Below are 22,407 nucleotides of genomic sequence, written 5' to 3' on the forward strand. Positions count from 1 at the left end.
GACACGCCCGACATGGTTCAGCAGACCCTCAAACAGGGAAAATACGCAGATTAGCTGACAATGAGAGAAGCAGACACAAGAAAATCAGTGTATGTTTTTTTTTTTTCCTGTGAAAGTAAGAAGCTGATAATGGACGGGACATAATAAAAATAAACAGTCCTGAGCGATCGTGACACAACCGAGGAAAAATTCACCGCACACCCAGGTCCACCCATCTACCAACCACAAGTCATCACATGCTGCTTGACCTTCAAACCTCATACCTGTCATCTGTCCTCTTTTCTCTAGCGCCTTTGATTCCTCTGCTCATGTTAAAGTGTACCTGTCTCTTCCAGGCAGTCACAAGAGTACAGCTTCTTCCAAGCTATAGGTTGTAATTTTATCTAATTAAAGAACGTTTGCCTGGCTGGGAATTTGCAGGAGAGGTCATCAGTGGTAGCTTCCATAAAGCAGAATTATTTTAAAGGATTAGTCCATTCCTGACCTTTTGCCTTAAATTCTCCACCAGTGAGGTCTTTCTAAACTCTGTTCCTTTGCAACTGGACATTATGGGTGTTCCCGGCTCCTCTCTTTGCATTCTCTTTAATATAAAATACATACAACTCCAGCAGGTGGGAACCCTTCCTAATGAGCATAGAAGGTGTACAGACCCAGGAACTCAACATAGGCATGGTGGGAACCCCTCATAATGGGCATAGCGGGTGTACAGACCGGGAACTTGGCACAGGGATGGTGGGAACGCCTCATAATGGGCATAGCAGGTGTACAGACCCGGGAACTCGGCACAGGGATGGTGGGAACCCCTCATGGGCATAGCGGGTGTACAGACTGGGAACTTGGCACAGGGATGGTGGGAACCCCTCATGATGAGCACAGCAGGTGTTACAGACCCGGGAACTCAGCACAGGGATGGTGGGAACCCCTCATGGGCACAGCGGGTGTACAGACCCGGGAACTCAGCACAGGGATGGAGGGAACCCCTCCATGATGAGCACAGCAGGAGTACAGACCTGGGAACTCAGCACAGGGATGGTGGGAACCCTTCATAATGGGCACAGCGGGTGTACAGACCTGGGAATTTTGTCCAGAGATGGTGGGAACTCCTCTTAAAGGACACCGCAAGTGTACAGACTCTGGAACTCAGCACAGGGATGGTGGGAACCCCTCATAATGGGCACAACGGGTGTACAGACCTGGAAACTCAGTCTAGGGATGGTAGGAACCCCCTTATAATGGGCACAGCAGGCATGAAGACCCAGGAACCCAGTGAAGGGATGGGCACAGTAGGAACTCAGCACAGCGAACTCACCAATGGAGTCCCTGAGATAGAGAAGATACTGGCAGGGATGGTTCCTGTCCAGCAGCTCCCAAACACTAAAATAACTGTTCCAGGTGGTCTGACCTTTTAAAACAGGACCTTGGAGAAAGATGACATTAAAAGGCACACAATCTATAATACTGTGACATTAAACAGCTGGAGAACAAAAAAGATGGCCAACATCAGCTGTTCAGTGAACCAGGAAGTGTGCAGGATCTGTGTTGTCCTATCAGTGTGGCATGGTTTGAGTGCCGAGGTCAGTCTTTACATGGAGTAGGCGGGGCCGGGTTCCTTTGCACCAGAAACAATTTCTCTGCCCTTTTATTTGCACCACAAAGCAGAGGGACAAGCGTAAATTCAATCGGAAAGTCCCCAACTCCAGCTCATTGAGCTGGAAAAGCTTAATGAACATGAATGTAAAGTAATCTCTCATAACACATAGAGAGAGAGAGAGAGAGGATAGAGAGATGAGCTCACCAGTTTTCTGCTTCTCCTCCTACTGTCCACTCACAGGCTGGGGGAGGAAAAATTGAAAAATCAGGTCTCCGGACAGACAGAGCTTTGCAAATCTCAGGATTCGATGGACCAAAGGTGCTCTATTGGACGAGATGTGGTGAGTGTGGAGGCCATTGGAGGACAGGAACCTCATTGTCCAGTGGTGAGATGATTGGAGCTTTGTGACATGGTGCATTATCCTGCTGGAAGGAGCCATCAGAAGATGGGGACACTGTAGTCATAAAGGAATGGACATGGTCACCAACAATACTCAGGTAGACCGTGCCATGTAAACCATGCTCAATTGGTACTAAGGGGCTCAAAGTATGCCAAGATCCCCCACACCATTACACCCCCACCACCAGCCTGAATCGGTGATAGCCCATCCCCCCCACCACCAGCCTGAATCGGTGATAGCCCATCCCCCACACCATTACACCCCCCACCACCAGCCTGAACCGGTGATATCCCATCCCCCCACCATTACACCCCCACCACCAGCCTGAACCGGTGATACAAGGCAGGATGGATCCATGCGCCAAATTCTGACCCCACCATCTGAATGTTGCAGCTGAAATCCAGACTCATCAGACCAGGCAATGTTTTTTCCAATCTTCTATTGTTCCGTTTTGGTGATCCTGTGCCAATTGTAGCCTCAGTTTCCTGTTCTTAGCTGACAGGCGTGGCACCCGGTGTGGTCTTCTGCTGCTGAAGCCCATCTGCCCCAAGGTTGGATGTGTTGTGCGTTCAGAGATGGTATTCTGCATACCTTTGATGTAACGAGAGGTTATTGGAGTTCCTGTTGTCTTTCTATCATCTGGAACCCGTCTGCCCCATTCTCCTCTGACCTCAACAAGGCATTTCCCTCCACACAACTGCCGCTCACTGGATATTTTCTCTTTTCCCCACCATTCTCTGTAAACCCCCGAGAGATGGTTGTGTGTGAAAATCCCAGAAATACTCCGACCAGCCCGTCTGCCACCAACAACCATGTCACATTCAAAGTCACTTCAGTCCCCTTTTTTCCCCTCAGTTTGAACTTCAGCAGGTCGCCTTCACCACGTCTAGATGCCTCAAAGAGTTGCTGCCATGTGATTGGCTGATTAGCAATTTGTGTTACCAAGCCATTGAACAGGTGTACCTAATAAAGTGGCTGTGAGTGTATATACTGTATATACAATCTGTGTGTTAGCTTTGTGTTACCTGTTGGCTGCGCTTCATAGGTGGCCATTGACGTAGGAACCAGGAAATCTAATGATAGGGGAAGAGCATCCATTTAGTATATATATAGGTAATAGGCAGCAGGGGCGCAGTGACATCACTGAACGAACAAGGACAAGTCCCAGAGTCCAACCTGTCATTTTCTGAATGCTGCAGTCAGGATAATGGCTGTCAAATGACAGGTACAGATCGCTCCCCCGTGGCACAGCTATCCTGCTAATCCTTCAGACATCTGAGGGGATTAGGACGACAATGTGGAGAAGAGCTCAGCGTGAAGTGTGGATGTCGCCCCAGGCGCTCGTTTGAAGGGGAATAACCACCGATAATAGTCAGAGCCGTCGTCGGGGTGGAATGTGAAACGCCGCGGAGGGCTTATTATCCGCTGACAAGTTCTCGCTGTCTCTTCATCTCCACTTTTATATTCATCTTTTCTTTTTTTTTTCTTTTTTTTGAGACACGTGGAAGTCTTAATTTATATTCGTTGGTCTTTTATTTGTCGCTGATGTTTTCGGACAACAATAGACATTTTTAACATTCCGGTCATTAAATCTGACCTCCGGCCTCCCTTTCAGTCTTGTACCGGCTCCTTTTCTGGACTGAAAAGGCTTACTCTAATTTCACTGCACACTGTGGGCTTCTCACTATGTGCATTAGAAGCTGCAGCAAACATAGACATGCAAACAGAGTGTACCTGGGCACACCCTAATCCCATCCCCCCCCCCTGCAGATTCCCTGTTTAGTTACCTGATATTTCACTAAAGCTCCCTAAACGGGGCTCTTAAAAAAATAAAAAAATAAATTGTAAAAAAAAAACAAAAAGAAAAACTACTGACACTGTCTGCTGCTCCACTAACACCGTCCACTGATACTGACCGCTGCCCTACTGACACTGTCCACTGCTCCCTACCACTGATACCGTCCTCTGCCACACTGACACTGTCCGCTACCCTACTTACACCATTTTCTGCCCTACTGATGCCTTCCTCTGCTCTACTGACACCGTCCGCTACCCTACTGACACTGTTTGCCTTTCGAGCTGGTCACTTGACCAAAAGCCTTTCGAGCTGGTCACCTGACCAAAAGCCTTTTCGAGCCGGTCACCTGACCAAAAGCCTTCGGAGCTGGTCACCTGACCAAAAGCCTTCCTGAGCTGATCACCTGACCAAAAGCCTTCCCAAGCTGGTCACCTGACCAAAAGCCTTCCCGAGCTGGTCACCTGACCAAAAGCCTTCCCGAGCTGGTCACCTGACCAAAAGCCTTCCTGAGCTGGTCACCTGACCTAAAGCCTTTCGAGCTGGTCACCTGACCAAAAGCCTAGAGTTTTCAGAGCTGGTCACTTGAACAAGAGCCTTCAGAGCTGGTCACTTGAACAAGAGCCTTCAGAGCTGGTCACTTGAACAAGAGCCTTCAGAGCTGGTCACCTGACCAAAAGCCTTCAGAGCTGGTCACCTGACCAAAAGCCTTCAGAGCTGGTCACCTGACCAAAAGCCTTCAGAGCTGGTTACCTGACCAAATGCTTTTCAAGCTGGTCACCTGACCAAATGCTTTTCAAGCTGGTCACCTGACCAAAAGTCTTCAAAGCTGGTCACCTGACCAAACACCTTTCGAGCATTCCTTCAGAGCTGGTCACCTGACCGAACGCCTTCAGAGCTGGTCACCTGACCGAACGCCTTCAGAGCTGGTCACCTGACCGAACGCCTTCAGAGCTGGTCACCTGACCGAACGCCTTCAGAGCTGGTCACCTGACCGAACGCCTTCAGAGCTGGTCACCTGACCGAACGCCTTCAGAGCTGGTCACCTGACCGAACGCCTTCAGAGCTGGTCACCTGACCGAACGCCTTCAGAGCTGGTCACCTGACCGAAAGCCTTCAGAGCTGGTCACCTGACCGAAAGCCTTCAGAGCTGGTCACTTGACCGAAAGCCTTCAGAGCTGGTCACTTGACCGAAAGCATTTAGCAGTTCACATTGGCTAATTTTTTACTTCATTGTGGATCATGTGACCAACTGCTTCTAGTCTTGTAACCAGCACTGGAAGGAGCATACAGCAGCCTTTTCTCCAAGAAAAAGGAAATGCCGTTTAATTCTCTCTTTATAACTGGTCACCTTACCAAAATTCCTCAGCATTTGAGACTTGTTGAACCCGCATTGGCTAATTCCCCACTTCATTGGGAATTATGTGACCAACTTCTTTTAGGTTTGTGACCAGCACTGGAAGCAGCTTAAAGTAGCATTTTCTCCAAGAAAAGGTAGATTTAAAAACCATAACTTTTGTGAAATAACTGCCCCAAATTTACCCAATTTAACAATGGTCTTCTTCTGCACCGACCGCCACCCTCCACAATTCTACAACTCCTCCTGTATCTCTTTCAGCCTCATATTGAAGGTTTTTTTTTTTTTCTTCTCTGCAACATGGTCCTTTGTTCAGTAATTAATCACTGACTGTTTGAACTCCCTCTTTCCCAAGGTGCTCTGGACTCCTCAGCGTTTCGATGGCAATAGATAAACCCTCATCCGCGCCGGAGGCTGCCTTGTCTTCTCGGGCAGAATGCAGAGCTGGGATTTTTGCGAAGAGCTCTCTCTCTCTCTCTCTCTCTCTCTCGCTTTCTTTCTTGGCAGAGGTTGGAGGATTCCAATGAGTATTAGTAATTCTCTCTCTTTCTCCGCTTGCATTTCATTACATTCAATTACTCGATCCGCGCAGGGCCGGAGCGGAGTGTGTAACTGCCTGAGAATGTGCTCGGTGTGGTGTTCGATGTGAGCTCGCTCTGTCTCATCAGGAGAATGCAATATTCTAAACACGCCGGGTCGTGTTACGGCTCCTATCCCAACTTCTTCCATGGAAGACATCTCCTTGCCGATTTCAGTTCGTGTAGGGGCGCCCATAAATATGCGGTTTTATGCTTTTCTTAGCCAATTACCATCATTGCTTATTACACCCGCTGGTGTGCAAGGGTGTCTGTAATACTATTTGTATTGTGAGTCAGGCTTCGGGGATTATCCCATATTTGTAGGACTAGCAGGCCATTTGAAGGACTGAGCTTTAATATTCCAAGGCAGTGTTTAGCATTCGAATGCAGTACCGCTCCAATGCATGTGTGTGCCACATTTAAACAGTTTTTTCAGCCGTTTGTGGTCGCTTTGAAGCAGCAGGAACTTGGGCTGGATGCTTCCATGAAAATGCAAGGCTTTGCACTGCCTTGGAGTTCTCCTTAAAGAGGAAGTAAACCCTGATGAGTGTTACTTCCTCTTTCATTCCCTGCAAAGGCAAAGCATAATGGACTACTATGCATCGCATCGCATCGCATAGTAGCCCATTATGTGTCACTTACCTGACACAGGAGCCAGCGAAGTCACCGCTGTCCCCTGTAGTCCGCCGCATCCATCTTGTTGGTGGGGTCTCGTAGCTCCGCCGCTGTCATTCGGCGAAGCCGCGATGACGTCACTCCCGCGCATGCTCTGTCGCTGAGAATGCCGCGCTCAGTGCGCCTGCGCGCCGCTGTCTACGGCACATGCGCCGTAGACAGCGGTGCCCGTTTTCGGGCAAATATCTCCTAAACCATATAGGTTTAGGAGATATTGCTTGGACCTACAGGTAAGCCTTAATCTAGGCTTACCTGTAGGTCAAAGTGGTTTGTAAGGGTTTACAACCACTTTAACTCAACACAATTTTAGGGTTGCGTGTAATTTTTTTTTTTTTTCAGTGGTGGTTCAGGCTAGGTCAGGTGTCTCCAAACTTTCTAAACAAAAGGTTAATGAGTGAAAACTCCATGGGCAGCACAGTGGCTCAATGGTTAGCACTTCTGCCTAGCAGCGCTGGGATCATCGGTTTGAATCCCAACCACGGCACTACCTGCATGGAGTTTGCATGTTCTCCCTGTGCCTGCGTGGGTTTCCTCCAACACTCCAAAGACATGCTGGGAGGTTAATTGGCTCTTGTCTAAATTGGCCCTTGTACATGTATGTATGAATGTGAGTTAGGGACCTTAGATTAGAAGCTGATGTGAATGTATAATATATATGTAAATTGATGGCACTATATAAATACCTGCAATAAATAAATAAAATGTGGGCAATGGTAGGAGTTTGTGCTTGGATGTTGTATGAAAAACTGTGGTCAAGACTGACTTGATGGTTTCCCACGATGACATATGAATCATGTTGACTATACATACATTGCCCAAACTATCATACTAATGCATCGAACATCCACCAGTTTAAATATGTATAAGTTGATGGAATGCCATTGTCAATTTTTTGGGGGATGGGGAATAGGTTGAAATTGCTGGAGAGCTGCCTGTGTGTATATATGGTCAACAAGGTCGTTGAAGCCGGTGGGCGCTGAGGTGCATGTGGGTGCCATGTCAAGGTGCTGATCTGTTTCTTTGGGCCATTACGTCCTGCCAGCTGTTCATCCCCTCGAGTAGTTTCTTTGCCACCATTAATCTTGGAAAGGGCGTTTTTTTTTTGGGGGGGATTATTTCAGTTCAGCCAGTGTCCACCTATTTTGGTATATTCACCTACCCAAAAGCTGGTACATTACACTGTTTTCGATCCACCAAAGACCCATCTGTTTTTTTATTGGCTGCAATCCTTGCCTTGCAGTCAGTGGTATCTCATGAGGTCCCATGAGTGGGTGCATAGTCTGCCATATAGTAAACCCTCTGATAAAGCTCAGCATGAAACACGTTGAAGAACTACATACGATCCATATTCAAAGATTATTTATTATTAAACTCTAGCTTCTTGTGGTGTACATGTTGTAAATAGGAGTAGTATCTCGTACACTAAATGAAAATCACTTTGTCTAATCGGACTCAAAACACACAATCCTGATTTCTTGAATATTACCGGTGGTGTGTTTCTCCACAAGACCTTCATTCTCCTTATTTTGGCCATAAATCTATTTCCATCTTTACTGGCTTTTCCACTTTTTTACAAGCTGAGAGCAAGCCCTCTACGCCTCAGTGAGTCTCACCCTGACAATGTACACGTATTAATTCTATACATCCATTGGCTTCATACACATTCCAGCACAAAGATTGTGAGGGGATTACAATGGAGTCTTCCCCCCCCCCCTATCGGCCACCCCTGAAGCCCAAAATTCAGCAATGGCTGGCCCAGACAATAGGACAGTCCAGGGGTCTCACGGGGGGTTAGACGTTAGGTGAAAGAGACCACCAGAGGTGGAAGGCACAAGACTTGTCCATACATTAGCACCATTGTCCCGGGGGATTCTCTGCGGTGTATTGTATAAAAAGAACAATGGTTGGTTCTTGTGGTGTTTTGAATCCCTCCTTACATTTGCCCAGAGCCATTGTTGGGGGGGATATGAATCAATCAGCCCCTTCATGCTGACAGTAAGTTCTGCCGTTTTGTCCTACAGTGATTTTCTTCCAATACCGCAGAGCCTTCTGTACATCGATCTTTTCCCCTTTGTAAAATGGATAATTAAACACAACAAAAATATGATGAATCAGCTAAAAAATTTATCCATGGTTGTGTTTTTTTTTTGTAGTTACATTTTTTATATAGTTACAATGGTTCCAAAGCCCTGCTGCCCAACATGCGGCCCCTTGGTGTATGATGTGTGGCCCTCACATCTCAGCAGTCTGTAGTGGGAACATTGATTAGTTTAACAGTATTGGCCCCTAATAGCGAGTAACATATTCCTAGTTTCATATTGTCTTCTGCAGCATTTCCCCATCCAACAATATATCCCGTCCTCACTCTCTGACCGCCGACAATGTGTCCCGTCCTCACTCTCTGCCCGCCGACAATGTGTGCCGTCCTCACTCTCCGACTGCCGACAATGTGACCCGTCCTCACTCTCCGACCGCCGACAATGTGACCCGTCCTCACTCTCCGACCGCCGACAATGTGTCCCGTCCTCACTCTCCGACCGCCGACAATGTGTCCCGTCCTCACTCTCCGACCGCCGACAATGTGTCCCGTCCTCACTCTCCGCCCGCCGACAATGTGTCCCGTCCTCACTCTCCGCCCGCCGACAATGTGTCCCGTCCTCACTCTCTGCCCGCCGACAATGTGTCCCGTCCTCACTCTCTGACCGCCGACAATGTGTCCCGTCCTCACTCTCTGACCGCCGACAATGTGTCCCGTCCTCACTCTCTGACCGCCGACAATGTGTCCCGTCCTCACTCTCTGCCCGCCGACAATGTGTCCCGTCCTCACTCTCTGACCGCCGACAATGTGTCCCGTCCTCACTCTCTGACCGCCGACAATGTGTCCCGTCCTCACTCTCTGCCCGCCGACAATGTGTCCCGTCCTCACTCTCTGCCCGCCGACAATGTGTCCCGTCCTCACTCTCTGCCCGCCGACAATGTGTCCCGTCCTCACTCTCTGCCCGCCGACAATGTGTCCCGTCCTCACTCTCTGACCGCCGACAATGTATCCCGTCCTCACTCTCTGACCGCCGACAATGTGTCCCGTCCTCACTCTCTGCCCGCCGACAATGTGTCCCGTCCTCACTCTCTGCCCGCCGACAATGTGTCCCGTCCTCACTCTCTGCCCGCCGACAATGTGTGCCGTCCTCACTCTCTGACTGCCGACAATGTGACCCGTCCTCACTCTCCGACCGCCGACAATGTGACCCGTCCTCACTCTCTGCCCGCCGACAATGTGTCCCGTCCTCACTCTCTGACCGCCGACAATGTGTCCCGTCCTCACTCTCCGACCGCCGACAATGTGTCCCGTCCTCACTCTCTGACCGCCGACAATGTATCCCGTCCTCACTCTCTGCCCGCCGACAATGTGTCCCGTCCTCACTCTCTGCCCGCCGACAATGTGTCCCGTCCTCACTCTCTGCCCGCCGACAATGTGTCCCGTCCTCACTCTCTGACCGCCGACAATGTGTCCCGTCCTCACTCTCTGACCGCCGACAATGTGTCCCGTCCTCACTCTCTGACCGCCGACAATGTGTCCCGTCCTCACTCTCTGCCCGCCGACAATGTGTCCCGTCCTCACTCTCTGCCCGCCGACAATGTGTCCCGTCCTCACTCTCTGCCCGCCGACAATGTGTCCCGTCCTCACTCTCTGCCCGCCGACAATGTGTCCCGTCCTCACTCTCTGCCCGCCGACAATGTGTCCCGTCCTCACTCTCTGCCCGCCGACAATGTGTCCCGTCCTCACTCTCTGCCCGCCGACAATGTGACCTGTCCTCACTCTCTTACCGCCGACAATAAATCCTGTCCTCACTCTCTGACCGCCGACAATGTGTCCTGTCCTCACTCTCTTACCGCCGACAATGTGTCCCGTCCTTGCTCTCTGACCGCCGACAATGTGTCCCGTCCTCACTCTCTACCCGCCGACAATGTGTCCCGTCCTCACTCTCTGACCGCCGACAATGTGTCCCGTCCTCACTCTCTGACCGCCGACAATGTGTCCCGTCCTCACTCTCTGACCGCCGACAATGTATCCTGTCCTCACTCTCTGCCCGCCGACAATGTGTCCCGTCCTCACTCTCTGACCGCCGACAATGTGTCCCGTCCTCAGAACTTGCCGAATTCTCTTCGAACGACAAAGGCAAATGTAACTATGTACCAGCATCTTCTGGGTTGATCCCTGCTTCTTATCAAGTGCGGTATTTTCTACATTGAAATGTAGATGGATTGAAATTTAGCCAGTTCAGCAGAGACTGGCTGAATTTCGACCCATTTATGGAATAAAATTTGTTCAACAGTCCTGCAGAAAAAAAATTCTTCTCGATCAGTGCTGCAGGCTATATAGCAACCAATGCGGCCCAGAAGCCGTTATTACAAGCAGTGGGAATGGATGAACCCCACCCACTCCCCGCGCTGCCTTCTGCAGCTCGCCTGGGCTCTCTTGTCCCACCGGGAGGTCCGAGCAGGGCCAGTGCTACCACTAGGGCGCCCTGCTGCCTAGAGCGCCTGGCCACTGGTGTTCCTACTCTCGTCTCTCTGCAGCAAGAAACGAAGTATCAGCATCAGCAGGCAGCCACCGCTCTGTTTGCAAATAGTGTCAGAGGCACAGCGGCAGCGGAGGACTGTCTCTCTGTGTCCTGACCCCGGAATGAATGGAAGCAAGCAAACATTCATTGATGGGCGCTGGTGAGGCTGCATTGATGGGCGCTTCATTAAAATGGTGGGGTTTACATAGGCAGGGGAAAGGGGGTGGAGCCAGGGGGCGTGGTCAAATGAGGTTTTACCTAGTGTGTCAGAAATCCTTGTACCAGCCCTGGGCCTGAGCAACCAGCCGGCATGTCTGCCCGGCTGGCTGGAGAACTCCGAATGAAGTCGGAAACGGCTTTGATCGGGTCTCAGATCTAGTAACCCGAAAGCGATGTCATGACATCAATTCCAGTTTACTAAAGACTTAAAGGCGCCAAATTAAAAAAAATAAAAAAAATCTACAGAAAATTGTATATAGTGTGTATCCAGCTTCGCTCTAAACTGGTAACCTGTGTACATTTTTAAAGCGACGCCTATGGAGATTTTTAAGTACCATAGTTTGTCGCCATTTTACAAGCGTGCGCAATTTCAAAGTGTGACATGTTAGGTATCTATTTACTCGGCGTAACATCAGCTTTCACATTATATAAAAAAAAAAAAAATTGCACTAACTTTACTGTTTTTTTTTTTTGTTTTATTCATGAAAGTGTATTTCTTCCCCCCCAAAAATTTGAAAGACTGCTGAGCAAATACAGTATTGCATAAAATATTGCAACGACTGCCATTTTATTCGTTAGGGTCTCTGCAAAAAAAAAAATATTATATATATATATATATATATATATATATATAGATAAAAAAAAAATTATATATATATATATATATATATTTTTTTTTTTTATCTATATATATACATATATATATATATATATTTTATCTATATATATATATATATATATATATATATATATATTAGATTAAAAAAAAAAAAATATATATATATATATATATATATATAATGTTTGGGGGTTCTAAGTAATTTTCGAGCAAAAAATATGGATTGGATACAGATGTCAGAAAAAGGCTCAGGCATGAAGGGGTTAATAAGGATCCGTTCACAAGATCTACAAAGTAACAGTTGAATTTTCTTTGATATTTGATTATTCACAAGATGCCGATTCACATATTGAAATAAAATGGGGCAGTGCTGTGGATTCCTGTACAAGTTCCTTCAACTATTTTTATTTATTTAAACATTTTTTTTAGTGATGGTCAATTATCCGGAGCTAATGATGATGATTTTTTCATTCTTGGAGCAGCGTGGTCATATTTTTCCTGCTCCATCAAACTCAAACCTCCCAGCTCGGTGGAGGAGGGAGGGGGGGGGGGGTGTATTGGAGGGAGAGACCCGTAAACAATAATGAGGCCTAATCTAATTACGTGGTTTATTTGTGCCGATTTGTCTTCCAATCAATCTTGCTCAAGCAGAATAATAGGCAGTTAATGTGCACTGAGCTGAACTCGGCTTGTTGCTGAGCCGCGGGGTTAATGGTGGGGCGTTGGTTGCGATGGGGGGGGGGGCAGTCGGCTGCTATTGGTGTGTGTGGAAAGGGGGGGGGGGGGGACACGGGGCTAATTGAGCAAGGTGCCGAGAGACGGTGACACGGGCCTTTCAGGCGGTGGAAAACCTGCGACCGACCTCCCAGCGGAGCTGGTAGCAACCAGTGAAGTATACTAATTATCTTGGCACCGGCGTAAAAATAAAATAAGGCCAAAAAGAGCAAGCGCTGGCACAGGGAGGGAAATAATTCACACTGAAGTTTAGGCTTCGTTGGCTGTAAATAAACACTTTGCCATCTTGAATGGCGGTATTATTACTCTTATAAATGGCTGAAAATAGATTGTGTCAGGGACAGGAACCGCTACCGCACAGCAGGACCGCGTGCTACGCTACATAGTAGGTTACATATACATGGATACATAGTAGGTTTAGGGTGACCACATTTCCAAACTGCCATTCAGGGCCAATTTTACCAAGGACCCGGGGGGGGGGGTGGGGGGGGGTGGGATGGGGTTGTGTTGAATGTTGTCTCGGGGGTTGATGGGATTTTGGTGGCGAGTGATTTGTCGGGTGATTTTAGAACTTATATCATCCCCACACTATGCTTAAAATGTATTTCTATTATTACATTAAGTACAGACCCATCCCCCCCCCCCACTCAGTATGGACCCCCCTCCACTAAGTATAGACCCCCCTACCTCAGTACAGACCCCCCTCTCACAGTACAGACTCCCCCTCCACTAAGTATAGAGCCCCTCCCTCAGTATGGACCCCCCTCCCTCAGTACAAACCCTCCCCACACACACTACGTACAGACCCCGCCCCTTCCAATTGTGCTAGTAGAGAGGTGGGGGTCGGAAATGTGCTGGGGGGGGGGGGGGGCGCTTTTTACCTTTTCTCTGATCACTGTCCCTGTTCCCCATCCTCAGTCCATCTACATACATATAATAATATAAGCTTAACAACAGACCTCAGATCAGTGCCAGCGTCCCTCCTCCGGCTCCTGTGTACATGTAAAGTGGGGGGGTGGCTTCGGCCCACTCTGCGGTATGAGGCAGAGACAGAGCCACGGAGATCCTAACCCAGTGCGGCATGGTGGAGAGTGTTAGGCGCGGAGGAGGAGAAAGTTAACTTCTCCTCCGCTTTGCATGCTGGGCTGAGTCACGGCTGTGAGGTCACTGGTTGCGGCCAGTCAGAGTCTCAGGTGGAGCTGGAGGCGGAGCGAGCGCCAGTGCTATGGCGGGGGTTTGTTCGCTCTGTCAATTTAATTTCGGGACACTGTATTGTCCCGGAATGAAGGTACCCGGGACAACCTGCTAATTGCGGGATTCTCCCATGCAATCCGGGACACGTGGGTACCCTACGTAGGTTACATATACATACTTACATAGTAGATTACATAGTTACATATAAATAGTTACATATTAGGTTACATATATACATAGTTACATACGTAAGTGCTAGATCCGATTCTTTTAGCCTTGTTGGGTCCAGGCAAAGGTGTGAACGTTGAAATTAGAAGAAATGGCTGCACACCACTGTAATCATAACTGACTAAGTGCACGTGAAGTGTGCGAAACACGTCTGCCCAGCATTCTGGTGCCTGTCGTTTTTTGGGATGTCCCAATAAAGAGGATTTTGATCTACAGTGGCATGCAACCATTTCTTCTAAATTTCATTGTGTGCGGAGGCGAGGGCGAGCACCTGCTGGATCTTTAATCTTCCTCATCTCACCTGGAGTGGCGGGTTTTCTTTTTTTTTTCCAGAGGCGGGAGCGTTGCTTAGAGCAACCTATTTGTATTTTTTTTTTTTTTTGTGCATTGAACCCTGTACTAGGGCTGGAGCGTGAGAGGAAGAAGCAGCACAAGGAAGCCAATCAGTTCATGTGCTTGGAGGAGGGAGATGAGAACGTCACTGTGCTGCTTTTTCTTTCACTGTCCAGTCGCAGGGTTTGGTCCAGGACAACCTAGGCTCAGAGGAAGTGGGCTGAATAATGCTGAACATCAGATTGAGGATATCTAGTGCAGGGTTTCTCAACTCCAGTCCTCAAGGCACCCCAAACAGGTCCATGTTTTCAGGATTTCTCTCTGATGAAAGGGCTTGTGGTAAATACTAAGGCAGTGAAAACTGATCAACTCACCTGTGCAAAGTAATGGAAAGCCTGAAAACATGACCTGTTGGGGCGCCTTGAGGACTGGAGTTGAGAAAACACTGATCTGGTGGTTAGAGGATAAAAATTACGGCAGGGGAAATCTCTGGATTGAAGGTGAATATGTTTTATTTTGTCTTTTAACGAGCTGTTGATTTTTATCTTGTTATTTTTGGCTTTTATGGGGCTGGACCGGTCATAGGGCACAGGTTCCGTGTCTACAAGTTACAGAAGGTCACAGACTGTAAACAAAGTGATGTGTTCGGGGTAATGGTGGTCTCTTGGCTTTTGACCTGGATGCCAATTTTTGATGCCGAATTAATTTATAAGTTGCTTTATTCGCGGTTAGTGATGGGCTCGGGGCGTGTTCGGATCGAACCCGCCCAGGAAGCCGTCACTGCGCACCGCCAGTGAGGCATTTCCTGACACACACACACACGCTGCCTGTGATTGGCGGTGTGCAGTGCCGGTTTCCATTCGAGCCCATTCTTAAGCCTCATACACACGATCGGACTTTGTACAAACTTTTCCCGTGGACTTTTGTACAAAGGGCGTAGTCCACAAGTTTGCATTGCATACACACGATCGGACTTTTTGACAACAAACACGAACGTAGTGACGTCACAACGTACCTGACGACACTTCAAAAGAGGACGTTCAATGACTCCAGCGCCACCTTTGGTCAACTTCTGTATTGTAGTCTGATCTTTTGCATTGGTTCTGAGCATGGCGTGTTTGTACCTTGTACAAAAGTCCGATGGTTTTGCGTACACACGATCGGACTTTGCTCCATCGGACTTATGTTGTCAAAAAGTTTGTCCGTTCGCACAGCCAACAAAAGTCCGATGAAAACAATAAAAAGTTTGTCCGATGTTGCTCCAAAACAGCTAATTTGCATGTTTGTTGTCAAAAAGTCTGACCGTGTGTATGGGCCTTAAGTCCCGGTTCATAGTTTTCATAGTTGCTAAGGTTGAATAAAGACACCAGTCCATCCAGTTCAACCTGAGTGAGTGTCTACAATTGTCCCCATCCCTGTACATTGCACACTCACATCGATCCCTACCCTCAAGGAGCCCACAGTCCAAGGTCCCCATTCATATACTAGGGCCAATTTTGGGCAGAGGCCAATTAACCTACCTGCATGTCTTTGGATTGTGGGAGGAAACCGGAGTACCCGGAGGAAACCCACACAGGCACAGGGAGAACATGCAAACTCCAGGCAGGTAGTGTCGTGGTTGGGATTCGAACCAGCAACCCTTCTTACTGCTAGGTGAGAATGCTACCCACTACACCACTGTGCCGCCCACTACACCACTGTGCCGCCCACTGCAGTTCACACTGCAGCACATAAAATCACAGGACAAAGTCAAAACCAATTCATTTTAATGGGTGTTGTTTTAATCAATGCAACTCAAGTTGCAGCGACAAAAAAAAAGGTTGAGAATTAGGTTTTTGCCCCCCCACCCACCCCTGCACATTTGCAGATGTGCTGTAAGGCTTTGGATCCCGAGAGAGCCTTGTGGCACATGTGGGTTCCCCTGAGTATCTGCGCATGTGTAGCGTTTCCCCTGCATGCGCAAAGACAACTAGTAACCTACCTTTTTCGCATGTGAGGTAAATCACCGGCATGTGAAGGGGTGTGGAAGGGCTCTACTAGGACCCTGAAAGGCATGGGTAGAGCTCTTATGCACATCTGCGCACGTGCCTTAATGGTGGCGCCTGGGGGGGAGAGGGGGCTGGGCAGAGCCAATACAGGGAGAACTGATGGTGCTCACACTCTGAAAATTACCAAATTTTGATGAAATCCAAGAAAAAAGTAGAAGTTTTCTCTAAGGGACACAAAAGGTGGGCAGATATGTGCTACAGAAATCGCCAACTAATTGCCAGAGATGGGTAGTGGATTCACACTAACAAACATTGCCCAGCCTAAAGGTCGTCATTAGATCAACAGAGATTTGATTTCGCTACAAAAATTTTATTTATTTTTTGTTGTTAAATATCTCACCGAATGGTGCATTGGACGCAACCCTAAACACTGCGTGGGCACCAAGGCAGACCAATCAGGCCGAGGCCTATTGTGATATAAAAAGATTTATCGACACGGTAAACCTGTGGGCAGGCATGAGATTGTCTCTATGGCAACGTTAAACTTGCAGGGGATGGAATTACAGGCCTTTCACGAAAAAAGGTCCTCTAGTTCTCCCCCTGACAGAAATGACTAGTTCTGCCTCACATCCACCAACCATATATTTAAAGCACTTCAAATCAGATATCTCAGAGCCGAGGAACCATCTCCAAGAAGCCATTTTACCCCCCACAATTGCTTGTGACCTCCTGGAAGATGTTTGCCAAGACCCGTTTAGCCAAGACTGGCCTAGTCCAAAAACCAACGGCTCGCACTTTGCTTCTTTTTGGCCCAATTGGTTTAATTTAGATATTTCTTGGGCCAAGTGGGTGGTCCACGCTGGGCTTCCCAAGATGAGCATTTCCGACCATAAACTCACTTTTTATGGACCTGACCTTTTTTCGTTTTTTCTCATCAAGAATACGGCACAGAACTATCACTTTTAACATACACCTGGTTGCAGAGATATTTGCCTCAGAGGAAACAAGTTCAACATCAAGCCAGCCTTTCCCTCTGAGACTTCTGCAGTTGTCGGTGTGAAATTCCACTCTTCAGTTTCCGACCCTACTGTGTGGGATCATTTTTTTATTGGCTGTCTGTGTCCCCCATCAGGGATAACACCCCCCCCCCCCTCCACCTTCTGTTGTATCATCGGGACATCAAGCAAAGAGAACCTCCTCCTAGTGGTGTCAGGTTTTTGTTGCCATTTGCAGGGCAGGACTTAGGGTGGTGGGGGCCCCTGGGCTTGAATCATTTTCGGGCCCTACCTTCTATAAATTATTGGATTTATCGGCGTATAACACGCACCTGAAGTTTAGGAGGGGATTTTAAGGAAAAAAAACTTTTAGGAGGGAAGTTTAAGGAAAAAAACTTACATTTAAATGCCCATCAATGCACCCTTATCAGTGTCCATCTGCAGCCTTATCAGTGTCCATCTGCAGCCTTGCCCATCCATCTGCAGCCTTGTCCATGTCATTGCAGCCTTGTCAGTGAAGCCTTGTCATTTGCAGCCTTGCCCCAGTGTCATTTGCAGCCTTGTCATTTGTAGCCTTTGTCATTGCAGTCTTGAAGTTTAAAAATGGCGTCACCGTGATACATCTCGGCAGCTCTCGGGTCCTCTTGGCGGCTCTTGGGTCCTGTCGAAGTCCACGAGCAGCGCAGAGAGTATCCGAGTGTACTCGGCTTGGCTCACGTTCACGCCCAGTCCCTGTGTTATGTCCATCATAGTGCGGGACTGGGCATGACTGTGAGCGGAGCTGAGCCGAGTACACTCGGCTATGTATCTCAGCGGGGCCCCCTATTTGGAGGGGCCCATGGGCTTGAGCCCAGTCAAGCCCAATGGTAAGTCCTGCCCTGGCCATTTGTGTCATCAGGGCAGGAAGTGGTGGGACATCTCTGTAAGGACATGGTAAAGGTTCTACTTTATTGTAGAAGAGAAAAAAAATAAACCATAATCACACACAGACACGCTATCTATGGTCTTCCACCACCCCTAATTTATGAATTATCTTTCTCACTGTCAGCAGCTTCACAGCCGCCTCCATGGCAAACTGTTCTATTCATCATCTCCTGCTGTCCTATGACATGCCGCTGAAATATGCGAGGTCTCCTCACAAGAGCAATGGCCTTGTCTTTCATCCCTTAATCGTCTTACGAGCTGGAAAACCATTTCTGATAATACACTCCGTGCCTCGTTTCTCACTCCTGTCTGGATTTCTCCCTCACACTTCTAAACAGTTACTACCCTCCCCCCCTCCCCCCCAACCCCCTGTCTCAATGCACTTCAGTCTGCATTTATCCTAAATCCGTATTATTGTCCCATTCTTTCGTGGATCGGAGATTCACAGCTCTTGTATGCATCAAGTTCAACCTTTACAAAAATTTCAGAAGCCACCAAAAATCTAGTAAGGAATTCTGCAATTTTCATGGGGCAAAAAAAAATGGTTGTGCGCATTCATGGCTGAACTGAAACTATATTCAGTTAAATCGCGTAGATTGCAACTTATGTACAGTTATTAATAATTTCAGCGTTGAAATACCACTAGCTGTACAGGTTATTTTCAGATGGTTTTGGGATTAGGTAGAAGGAACCCAAGTTCCTTGTAGAGTTTATTCACTTCAAATGCATCCTCCTGTTTAATTTGAGTTTGGCGAGCCAGAGAGCAGCTTGTGAGATGATTAAGGGATGAAAGACGAGGCTCCACCAATGAAGGTGGTCGTACCGGTAGCTGCTACAGGACTAGGCATATTCTCCCACAAGTTTTCTTCTATAAGCATCCAAAACTCTGCCTTCTATCACTTACAGCATCCATCCTCAAACAGGTTTCCATGGAACCCAAAGGTTCCAACAGAGGTTGCTATGGGTTGCAAGAGTTGTGGCTGAAATACTTCCAATTTGATGGTGCCTTCAAAGCTCTAAAGTCAAAGCCACATAAAAAGCCAGTGACCTTCTGACCACTACTTTCTTCTGGCCATCAGCTCTTCCTACTAGCCACTTATGAAACGGGCCATTTTTTCCCAACTGGTTTTAGCAGAAGTTCTCTGAGACTTTCAAGAGTTCCTCTGAAGTAAGATTGAGATAAGCTGACCTACATGGAAGATATCCCACTCTTGGGGAAATCACTAACCTACATACAATATGGAGCTAAATCCAGTATTTGTATGAGGTTAGTGTTTGTTCTTGATATACAAGAGGTCTTCAAAAAGTTTTCATACTTTTATTTAAATAACTTGATTTAAAAAAAAAAAAAAAAAGCTCGGAAAGCTTTTGAAGAACCCTCGTACAACTGCACGGTGATGACCACAATGGACATAAATCTTTATAGCTTACATAGTTGGCAAGTTCCTTTCACAACAATCATTTGTTTTGCTTTATAGCACCTAACCAAATTAAACCTGGACTGGATACGGACAGCGGTCCCACCTTCTCACCAGGCGAAAGACTATAGGGGCTACAAGGATCCCCTCTTCACCTTGGACCTTTCTGGGAGAGTCTGTCGTTATTCTATTTACTCTAAGACGCCACAAAAAGTGACCATTTAAATTCAAAGAATACAGGGCACTACAACCCCCCTCCTGTTTTTCTTGGCCATCTCACACTATATAGTACCTGAAGCCTTTATGCTAAAATCGCAGGCTCTCATATAGATCAAAGTGTGTTGCCGAAGTGAAAACCGGCCTTTTATCTACTTGGAAAAATACTTCCCTTATGTCTTTTCTTCTCCCTCCTGCACATTTCTCTTGGGGTGTACCCATGAAGAAACAAAATTGTTAAAGCTCCTGAGGAAGCGTTGCTCAAAAAACGCGAAACATGTAGAGGCGCCAGAACATATCTGAGTCTTAGTTCTGTACTTGATACCCTGTTTTATTTTACTTCCTATATTAATGTATTATTTGTCATTTTTTGGATATATATGGAAATGATTATGGATTTTGTCTAGACTGTACTAATGTTGACAGGATAGTAAGCAGCACTTGATATGTTTTTATAATTCCCCCCCCCCCCCTTTTTTTTTGTTCTAATTTTTTTTTTTTTTTAAATAAATAATATTTTTGAATATATTGTTTTTTATTTTTTAATTTTTGCCTAAAAAGTCCAATAGAACCAACACTTTTCCTTGAGGTCTTTTGTGTGAAGGTTTCTCTTTTCCCTTTTCCCTTACAATTTTTTTGAAGTTATGATTAGGACGTGGCAATTGTTTTTTTTTTACTTTTTTGTGTATCCGCAGATCCCACCCTGTGATAGATACACACCCCTATTTAATGTTATGGATACGGAGGGAGGAATAAAAGTTGTGCTAACTTTACATTTGTTGTTCAGAAATATTTTATTGCTTGAGCAGAGAAGGGTCCTAGTGACATGTCCCATAGCAAACTGCTGACCCCTGGGCTCTGCCATTTGCACCTCTGATTTATATTACAGTATAACAAGGGGTGCTATTTATGAAGCAACAAACGCTCAATCGACTAATTGGTAAATAGTAAAAAGTAAACGAATAATCGATAACAAGATGAATATTCTGCTACTTCAGCTCTTTATTTGATTAGCTAGTGTTGGCTTTCAGTACTTTCGGAGATTTGGATGTTTCTTATCGAACTATAAACATTTTTTTTTTTGTTCTTTACTAGATTGTGAGACGTACTGCAAGGCATCAAAAGGAAAGCTGAAGATCAACATGAAAAAGTACTGCAAGAAAGATTACGGTGAGTTGCTGGGATCTCTACCATGGCCATATGGGTCTCTAAGACCAGATGCATAAACCAGTAAAAGAGAGATTTTTTAATACCGTTGATGGATTAATGTGGGAACATTTCAAAAGGTGGGAGCGATATTTTCTGGGGCGCAGCTCCTGTCCAACAATCTTATTGGAAATGGGACAACCAGAAGGCAGTTAGTTTTCCTCCATTTTGATACGGACTGTGCCTGGTTCTCATTATGAGAGATTACTATGCAGACATGCACAATAGCACGTTAAAGTGGACCGTTCATTAACTTTGCATGAACATATTTCAGGACATGTCATAATATCATATAAGCTCCACCTTTTATCATAAAAAAGCCAACTTTCAGCTGCTGTCTGAGACTGCCTAGGGGATGAGATAATCGCGCTTTAGGGATGGCGAGCGCACTGGACTGACTCAGTCAGTCATTAGTCAATAGATAGGTGATGACAGGGGGTGGGGTTGGAAGGATTCCAATCCAGTTTTGCCAAATTTAAAAAGAAGGCAGCGGTGAGCCCTTTTTGGGGGCTTGGGTTGCCACCTCTGGGTACTGCCTTGAGGTCGTTTCCACCTATACTTGTAAAAGTAGGTAGAAAGGAGCACCCAAATTTCCAGTAAATGCAAGTTGGAAGGTAAGTTTGTACATCCCCGCCGAGGAGTTTTATATTAAACACAGCCGATATCACTGGGATAAGTCCCAAATTCTTCCCATAGATTTTGGCCCTCCCACGGCGGAACAAGCCTCCTCCCCCCTTATCCGGGTGAGCTCCCTGAAGTATCTGGGTATTATGATTACCCGCTCCCCCGCGGACTTTACTAGGCTTAACATAGAGCCATTAATTGCGACCCTTAAAACCAAAACACAAACATGGGCTAAACTCCCCCTAGGAATAATGGGCCGTATTAACCTGATAAAAATGATTGTACTCCCTCAATTTTTATACGTCCTCTGGCATGCCCCCATATATTTACCCCTTCGAACCTTTAAAGACATTGAAGCGATCCTTAACTCCTTCGTGTGGGGGCGGAACCGACATAAACTGTCCTGGCAGGTATTGAAATGTCCCACCGACTTGGGCGGCACAGCGTTACCCGACTTCAACCTGTACTATCTGGCTGCCCAACTCTCTCACTTTTTTCATTTAGACAAACAAGACCGGGAGCGGTATCTGACCCTGGTGTGCTCGCCCCTGTCTGCTGGGTACACTCACCCCTACCAAGTGCTATTTAAGACTCCTATAGACCCCGAGGCGCTGCGTAATCGCAGAGGTCTGCTATATGCTCACTGCAGGATATGGGAATTGGTGGGACGCAGGCTGGGACGACCCGCTATGCACTCGCACACCCCCCTTTGGCACAATCCGGGATTACCAGAACTGTTGTCGATACCAG

The 22,407-nt window shown here is 47.1% G+C and overlaps 1 protein-coding gene across 4 annotated transcripts in view; it reads left to right on the forward strand.

The window, feature by feature from the left end:
* Positions 1–22,407, forward strand: part of NTN1 (netrin 1) — a 188,286-nt gene that overhangs the window by 147,192 nt on the left and 18,687 nt on the right. For all 4 annotated transcript variants that reach the window (XM_077458592.1, XM_077458594.1, XM_077458593.1 and 1 more), the window contains exon 6: positions 20,923–20,997. In XM_077458592.1, coding sequence (XP_077314718.1) covers positions 20,923–20,997 — 75 coding nt within the window. The remainder of the gene's footprint in view (positions 1–20,922; positions 20,998–22,407) is intronic.

This window comes from Lithobates pipiens, unplaced genomic scaffold (genome assembly GCF_037356315.1).
Source record: "Lithobates pipiens isolate NorthernLeopardFrog02 unplaced genomic scaffold, aLitPip1_a1.2 Scaffold_28, whole genome shotgun sequence".
NCBI classification, from domain to species: domain Eukaryota; kingdom Metazoa; phylum Chordata; class Amphibia; order Anura; family Ranidae; genus Lithobates; species Lithobates pipiens.